We start from the raw sequence: 8,875 nt of genomic DNA, 5'->3' as shown, positions 1-8,875 counted from the left end.
ATGGAACCGTTCTAATAGGAGCGACGCAAGTCACTTAGAAAAAGGTTCCTGTACTACTTTGGGGGCGACTTGGGGCGACTTGCATAGACTTCTATACAGAAGTCATTTTGCAAGTCGCCATGGCAGTTGTGTGCAGGTCGCTTCGGTGAGGTGACCTGCAAGTCGTGCCGCCCCTGTGTGAACCGGGGCTAAGGAGAACAGCACCACACCTACACCCTCCCTAATTAATTCATCTGTACTCCACCCAGGTGGTAGTATTTTTGTAGGGGCAGCAGTACTTTCTTAAAGTCTTTATCTGTCTTATAGATTTCCTTTGCGCGGAATCACACACACAACCCTTCCTTTCTCACCACTGAAGATGAATGGACAGAAGACAGCGGAGACTTGGGATGTCTGCACAAGTGTGAAAGGGGCCTTAGCAACAAATGTCCATTAACCACTTAAGGACCGCCCACCTCATCTATACTGCGGCAGGGTGGCCCCATTGCGCAAAACGAGACACTGCGGGCGCACGCGCCTGCTGCACGGCGGGGAGCCGATGCTTGGGTCTGGCAGCCGCGATGTCCGCCAGCAACCCCCAATTGCTCCTCAGAAAGGCAGAACGGGGATCTGTTAACGTAAACAAAGCAGATCCCCATTCTGACAGGGGAGTACAGAGAGATCGTCTGTTCCTAGTGATCAGGAACAGCGATCTCTCTGTACTCCCAGTCAGTCCACTCCCCCTACAATTAGAAAGCACCTCCTTAGGACACACTTAACCCTTTCCTTGCCAGTGCCATTTATACAGTAATCGGTGCATATTTTTAGCTTTGATCACTGTAATAATGTCACTGGTCCCAAAAAAGTGTCAAGTGTCCAATCTGTCCACCGCAATCCCGCTAAAAATCACTGATCACCGCCATTACTAGTAAAAAAAAAAAATGCCATAAATCTATCCCCTATTTTGTAGACGCTATAACTTTTGCGCAAACCAATCAATATACGCTTATTGCAATTTTGTTTTTTCCAAAAAATATATGAATACATATTGGCCTAAACGCATCAATACATTTGTTTTTTTATTTTTTTTTTATTGGATATATATTATAGCAAAAAGTAAAAAATATATTTTTTTTTAAATTGTTGGTCTTTTTTCTGTTTATAATGCAAAAAATAAAAAAATGCAGAGGTGATCAAATACCACCAAAAGAAAGCTCTATTTGTGGGAAAAAAAGACATCAATTTTATTTGGGTGCAGCGTTGCACGACCGCGCAATGGTCAGTTAACTTAACGTAGTGCAGTATGGCAAACAAATGACCTGGTCATTAAGGGGGTAAATCCTTCCGGGGGCTGAAGTGGTTCATTAATATCACCTCACATTATCCCACAAGTTTCTGTATTTGGAGCTTTTTTATTTATTTATTTTTTACAAGCTTTCTCTCTCATTGTCTAACCCCACAAATATAAAAACAGCAATTCTAATGTGACTACTACAGTAAAAGCCAGCTAGCTACAGCTACAAAGCTCAGTACAGTCCGCGCATGCGCTATTGGCTCCGTCCTTGCTTGGAGGAGCGAGTCCCGGGAATTACAAGGGCGCTCGCTGTGCGCATGCGTGACGAGGACAACATGGCTACGCTGTGCAGGGGGATCACTCGGCTGTCATCTGTATTTCCGATCCGTCATGGGCTTTCTCGAGGCTACAGCTCTGGTATATTGCGGGGGGTGGGAGAGAGATCTGTTCTGTGTTTGTATGCGGACTTGTAGCTGTGACAGTAGGTAGGATATAGTATAGTGTGTGCCCTACATGGAACATCACGTGATTAGACAGCAGTGCGTCCATAAGAAGCCCCTTGTACGGTATGTCTATGTGGTGTGTAGGTAGCGGTATAGAGGTATATGACAGCACAGCTGAATAAAGGAACACACACACACACACACACACACACACACACACACACACACACACACACACACACACGTGTGTTTTTTTTTTTTTTTTATCTGATCGATGTGTGATTGAATTTACAAGCAATCGTATAGCCATAAGTTTCCTCCTGACTCGATTTCAATGGGATTCTTGATTTGATCTGTGCGCCATGACCATATGTTTACCAGAACAGGGGGTGCATGACCTCAAACTAACTGGAGAGAAGTTCAAAACTAATCATAGAAAGTATTATTTTACTGAAAGGGTAGTTGATGCTTGGAATAAATTACCAGCAGAGGTAGTAAGACAGTCAACAGTAAATGGCTTTAACCGTTTGCCGCCCGCCAGGCTGTCATATGACGACCAGGCGGCGCGTCTCTTGTTCTGGAAGGGCATCATGACGCCCTCGCCTTCCTCTGCCCACCAGGGGACGCGCAGTCGCTGCCACCACCCTCGCGCGCAGTCGCCGTGTCACTGGGGACCCAAAGCGTTGTACTTACCTCATCTATGCAGTGGATTTGCACAGAGCAGCCGATACAAAAACAGAAAATGACTTCGCGCACAAGTGGTCGACCAAATGGATGAAAGGGAGACACAGGCCTTGCTGCCCTCAAGGATGGGGAATCCTAGCAAACAAAGAAATAAAAAGAGAAAAGGGCGCACCAGCCATGTGCATTATCTTTTGTAAAACATTTATTGAGTAAAATGATAAAGGAAATTACTCACAAGCAGTAGTAAATCATGTGCCGTAAACCTTGGACATCAACTAACAGCGAGAGGTTAAAATGATGAACGAAGCCTTCCAAAGGTCTTTTAGAGGAATATATAGCACTGCTTGCTAACGCGTTTCGAAGGGCTCGTCCCTTCTTCATCAGAGCTCAGCAGTGACTACTATCACTGCTGAGCTCTGATGAAGAAGGGACGAGCCCTTCGAAACGCGTTAGCAAGCAGTGCTATATATTCCTCTAAAAGACCTTTGGAAGGCTTCGTTCATCATTTTAACCTCTCGCTGTTAGTTGATGTCCAAGGTTTACGGCACATGATTTACTACTGCTTGTGAGTAATTTCCTTTATCATTTTACTCAATAAATGTTTTACAAAAGATAATGCACATGGCTGGTGCGCCCTTTTCTCTTTTTATTTCTTTGCACAGAGCAGCCCTGATCCTCCTCTTCTCGGGTTCCTCTTCGGTGCTCCTGGCATCCCTCCTGTCGAGTGCCCCCACAACAAGCAGCTTGCTATGGGGGCAGCCAAGCAGCAGCTGTGTGTCCATTTAGACACAGAGCTGTGGGTCGGCCATGCCCTCTCTCGCGCTCTCTCCTGATTGGCTAACTGACTTTCACAGCAGCAGAAGCCAATGACACTGCTGCTGTGTTTCAGTCTCGATCAGGAAGGAGAGTCCTGAATGGCCGAGGGACTCGTGGACATCCCTGGACCTAGATGGGGCTCAGGTTAGTATTGGGTGGGGGGGCCTACCTGAGCCCCATCTAGATTCAGCAATGTTTTAGGAGTGACTTGGCTGCCTGGGACTCCCCTCCTCATTGGCTGAGACAGTAGGGCGGTGTGATTGGCTCCCACTGCTGTCAAGGTCAGTCAGCCATTGAGGAGAGAAAGGGGGCGAGGCCAGGGCTGCGGCTCCATGTCTGAATGGACACACGGAGCTGTAGCTCAGCTCGGGTGCCCCCATAACAAGCTGCTTGCTGTGGGGGCACTCAACAGGAGGGAGGGGCCAGGAGCTCCGACGAGGGACCCAAGAAGAGGAGGATCTGGACTGCTCTGTGCAAATCCACTGCATAGAACAGGTAAGTATGACATTTTTTATATTTTTCTCTTTAAAAAACCGAGACTATAGTATCACTTTAAACATGCCTGAGATAAACATAGATCTATAGTCGGACAACAAAGTTAAAGAAAGAAACCAAAACCACAAACCCCCCACAAAAAAAGGGCAGACTCGATGGACTACTCAGTCTTTTTCTGCCGTCACTTTCTACAGGTGTTTCTGGACTCCCCCAAGGTGTGATTGGAGCCCTGCACCTGCAGGGATGTTGCATTGGGAGCAGCGGCTGTCTCTGAATAGACATTTATGGGACTGCCAGCACTGGGATGCACGGAACACCTGTGCACCCCATGTTTGTAAACACAACCCTGCACGTAGTACAGATCAAATTGTCATGTGTGTGAACGAGGCCTCAATTTTTATTTTTATTTTTTTCAATTATTTTTTCAGCTGCTGAAAAAATAAATGAAAAGTCAGCAGCTACAAACACTGCAGCTGTTGACTTTTAAAATAAGGACACTCACCTGTCCAGGGCGCCCACGATGTCCTCACCCGAATCCGACCCGGACATGGCGTAGATCACCACGGGTTCTGCGGCGATCTTTCGCTGGAAGTGGGAGCAAATATCTGGATTACACAGGTATCTGCCCCCCTGAAAGGTGGGAAATGTGACACCGGAGGAACCAGATAAGCAGAAGATCCATTTTTGGTTGGCACTCCGCTTTAAGTGGTTAATGCGTTCTATGCATTAAGATAAAAAACCTGTGTGTAGCAGCCTCCCCTGTACCCCCTAATACTTAACTGAGCCCCATCTCTCTCCAGCGATGTCCACAAGCATCTTAGCCATCCGGGACTCTCCTCCTGATTGGCTGAGACACAAGAGCAGCGCCATTGGCTCCCGCGGCTCTCAAATTCATTTAGCCAATCAGGGGAGAGAGGGGCAAGGCCAGGTCGGGGCTCCGTGTCTGAATGGACACAGGGAGCTGTGACTTGGCTCGGGTGTTCCAATAGCAAGCTGCTTGCTGTGGGGGCACTGAACAGGTGGGAGGGGCCAGGATCACAGAAGAGGGACCTGAGAAGAGGAGGATCCAGGCTGCTCTGTGCAAAACCAACTGCATAGAAGTAAGTATAACATGTTTGTTATTTCTTTTTTTTTTAAACGAGACTTTACAATCACTTTAAAGAGGAAGTAAACTTCCTCTGCAAACTTTTACCTATAGCTAAGCCTATAATAAGGCTTACCTATAGGTATTCAAAAAAATCTCCTAAACCTGTACATTTTAGGAGATATTTCCAGTGCATGCAGCCAGTGACATCACTGGCTCATGTGCTCCGAAGGAACGGCCCACGGGTGCCGTTCCTTCCAATCCCGTGCCGTGAAAGGCAGCTCCGGCCAAGCACAGGAAAGATGTTGGCCGTGACAGCGGTGTGCGGGGACCACTGCAACAGCTTTGTTTTAAGGTAAGTATTTCATAATGAGCTAGTATGCGATGCATACTAGCTAGAGCTGCATGATTAATCGTTAAGAATCTAAATCGCAATCTATTTTTCCCTTCCTAATCTTCACATTTTTTTAACAAGTGCAGAGAGTTCTCAGCTGCAAAAAAAAAAAAAAAAAAATCCAAGCAGCCTGCCAAGTTTTATCACAACACTCTAATAAGTAGAAACAAAGTATCTTTTCGTTCTTTCATCAAAGGAAAGAACTCAGGCGTGTAAATGAGGGAGGTTTAACCATTTAAAGACCAAACTTTTTCTGACATTTGTTGCTTACAAGTAAAAATCATTATTTTCTGCTAGAAAATTACTTGGAACACCCAAACATGATTTTTATTTATTTATTTATTTTTTTGCAGAAACCCTAGAGAATAAAATGGTGGTTGTTGCAATATTTTATGTCACACCGTATTTGCGCAGCGGTCTTTCAAACGCAATAAAAAAAAATAAATATACGAAACAATAAGGTTAGCCCAGTTTTTTTTGTATAATAATGTGAAAGATGATGTTACACCAAGAATCGTGATCTTTATTCTAAGCAAAAAAATTGTGATTCTGATTTTAGCCAAAATCGTGCAGCTCTAATACTAGCTTATTATGCCTTTTTGTCTTGCAGTTTTTTTTGTTTTGGTGGGGGGGGGTTCAGAGGTTTGCAACCTCTTTAAGGAACTCCCTTTTTTTTTTTTTTTTTTAAAGCGGAGTTCCATCCAGAAATGGAACTTCCGCTGTCAAATCCAGGTATTTGCTCCCACTTCTGAGGAATGATTGCTGCAACCGATGCGGCTAACTACGCAATGTCCGGAGCCGAGGGGCGGGTCAGCTTCAGGTGCTGACATCACGGGCTCCCTGGACAGGCAATTGTCCTATTAAAAGTTAGCAGCTGCAGTATTTATAGCTGCTGACTTTTAATTTTTTTTTCCCAGGCGGAACTCTGCTTTTAAGGGCTGGAGTTGTGTAGCAATTAAATACTATGTCTCTATTGGCTTAGTAAGCATAACTGTACTACTTAATTGGTGATCACTTCTTTCTTTCTTATGGCAGGCCCATCTTATCAGCATATTTTAGTGGAGCGCAAAGGGAAGAATGAAAATGTGGGTTTTATACAGCTGAATCGCCCCAAAGCTCTGAATGCTTTGTGTGAGGAACTGATGACCGAAGTCAACCAGGCTCTGGACTCCTTTGAAGGGGACCCTCAGATTGGAGCAATTGTTATTACAGGGAGTGAGAAAGCCTTTGCTGGTTAGTATTGCTTATAACAGCAACTTTTGAACTTTTAAATTGTCATACAATATATTGGCAACATGCAGAAAGTATCAGCCGAGTGGGGGCTATCTTGCCGTCATTCAACTCCTGCCTAGCCATCGGCCTCATCGGATCAGTTTTGGGGCTTACCGACAGCTCGGGTAAGCACGGAAAGTGGCACCTCTCCCGTCGCCTATAAAGTGAATCCGCTGCTGGGACAACTTTTTTTTGGAAAGCCGGCCGCCTAACGAAAAAAAAGATACCAGGCTTATGGCAGCTTGCTGCTGCCATAAGCCTGGTATTTAACCTCAAAGTAATGACGTAAATATACAGTTAGGCGGACTGCAAGTGGTTCCATCTGTATCCAGATTTTGTTATATCGGCTTTAATGGAATGAGAACATTATACTTGATGTCTGTGTGATAGGAAAAATTCTCCTCACTATGTGTTTTGAAAATAACGTATAAAAGTGCAATGGATTGTGGGAGAATCAACAAGGCACCACATCCCTAAATAGCGACAAATGTAAAAATGCCATGGTGGGACTTTTAAGGTGCCAGAAAAAAAAAAACACAAAAACAATTCATACATAAAATAGAAGATTGATATAAAGGGGTTTAAAAATCACACATATATTCCACTTATGTCAGCATAATGGAGCTATCTCAAAGGATATTATGTGTGAGTATCTTCATCTTCAACATGCTTCACCATAAGGCTTCATCAGGAAGAATAACACTACTTGGAAATACAGCACATGAAGAATACACTTAATTAGAAGTAATGAATACCAATAAACGTAATGTTGTGTGTGTGCCCTCACTGTGTCAACCCACCACGCCTTCCCTGGTAGGCTATAATCCGCATCACCAATCCTGCTTGTAGGGTCCACCAGTACACAAATCCAGAACGGGAAAGGCAAAAAGTTAGCCACAGGAAGAAAGGTTGCTAACAATATAATATATAATGTATCAAAAAATAAAATCAATAAAAAAGGGCATGAATTTTTTTTTTTTTTTATTTGATTATTTTATTTAACTTTTTTTTGGATACATTCTAGATTGTCCGCAACCTTTTCCTCTGGTCCTCTTCCTGTGGCTCAGTTTTGGCCTTTCCTGGTCCAGATTTGTGTGCTGGGGGACCCTACTTGCGGGAAAGATGATAGCCGGCCTGGATGGGCACCGGGGGGTTAACATGGAGAGGGAGCACACAGAAACAATGACAATGTTTGTTTATTGATATTCATTATTTGTAATTATTTGTTTTTTCACAAGTGCAGTATTGCCAAGTAGTGTTATTCTGCCTGATGAAGCCTTATGGTGAAACTACTTGTTTACCTAAAAATATAGATCTCCTCACTAGGGATGAGCTTTGAGTTGGAGTCGAACTCATGTTCGACTCAAACATCGGCTGTTCGCCAGTTCGCCGAACAGCGAACAATTTGGGGTGTTCGCTGCAAATTCGAAAGCCGCGGAACACCCTTTAAAAGTCTAAGGGAGAAATCAAAAGTGCTAATTTTAAAGGCTTATATGCATGGTATTGTCATAAAGTGTTTGGGGACCTGGGTCCTGCCCCAGGGGACATGTATCAATGCAAAAAAAAGTTTTAAAAACGGAAGTTTTTTCGGGAGCAGTGATTTTAATAATGCTTAAAGTCAAACAATAAAAGTGTAATATTCCTTTAAATTTCGTACCTGGGGGGGTGTCTATAGTATGCCTGTAAAGGGGCGCATGTTTCCCGTGTTTAGAACAGTCTGCCAGCAAAATGACATTTCAAAGGAAAAAAGTCATTTAAAACTATTCGCGGCTATTAATGAATTGCTGGTCCGACAATACACATAAAAGTTCATTGATAAAAACTGAACTTTTTATCCCACAGGGAAACCCCAAACCAAAATTAAAAAAAAAAAAAACTGGTGTGGGGGTCCCCCTAAATTCCATATCAGGCCCTTCAGGTCTGGTATGGATATTAAGGGGAACCCCGCGCCAAAATTAAAAAAAAAAATGACATAGGGGTCCCCCTCAAACCCTTATCCGAGCACGCAACCTGGCAGGCTGCAGGAAAAGAGGGGGGGCGAGAGAGCGCCCCCCCCCCCTCCTGAACCGTACCAGGCCACATGCCCTCAACATTGGGAGTGTACTTTGGGGTAGCCCACCAAAGCACCTTGTCCCCATGTTGATGATGACAAGGGCCTCATCCCCACAACCCTTGGCCTGTGGTTGTGGGGGTCTGCGGGCGGGGGGCTTATCGGAATCTGGAAGCCCCCTTTAACAAGCGGACCCCCAGATCCCGGCCCCCCTCCTGTGTGAAATGGTAAGGGGGTACCTACCATTTCACAAAAAAAACTGTCAAAAATGTTAAAAATGACAAGAGACAGTTTTTGACAATTCCTTTATTTAAAGTCTTCTTTTTTCTATCTTCCTTCGGTTTCTTCCTCCATCTTCTTCTTC

At 44.4% G+C, this 8,875-nt stretch overlaps 1 protein-coding gene across 1 annotated transcript in view; it reads left to right on the top strand.

Annotated features, from left to right (window-relative positions):
* Positions 1–1,512: 1,512 nt before the first annotated feature.
* The window catches only part of ECHS1 (enoyl-CoA hydratase, short chain 1), a 29,593-nt gene continuing 22,230 nt past the window's right edge, over positions 1,513–8,875 (top strand). The window contains exons 1-2 of the mRNA XM_073596930.1: positions 1,513–1,690; positions 6,225–6,422. Coding sequence (XP_073453031.1) covers positions 1,522–1,690; positions 6,225–6,422 — 367 coding nt within the window. The 5' untranslated portion in view covers positions 1,513–1,521. The remainder of the gene's footprint in view (positions 1,691–6,224; positions 6,423–8,875) is intronic.

Source organism: Aquarana catesbeiana, linkage group LG08, assembly GCF_042186555.1.
Source record: "Aquarana catesbeiana isolate 2022-GZ linkage group LG08, ASM4218655v1, whole genome shotgun sequence".
In the NCBI taxonomy this organism is placed as follows: Eukaryota; Metazoa; Chordata; class Amphibia; order Anura; family Ranidae; genus Aquarana; species Aquarana catesbeiana.
Note: the sequence above shows the minus strand (reverse complement) of the source record. Positions and strands in the feature narration are given on the sequence as shown.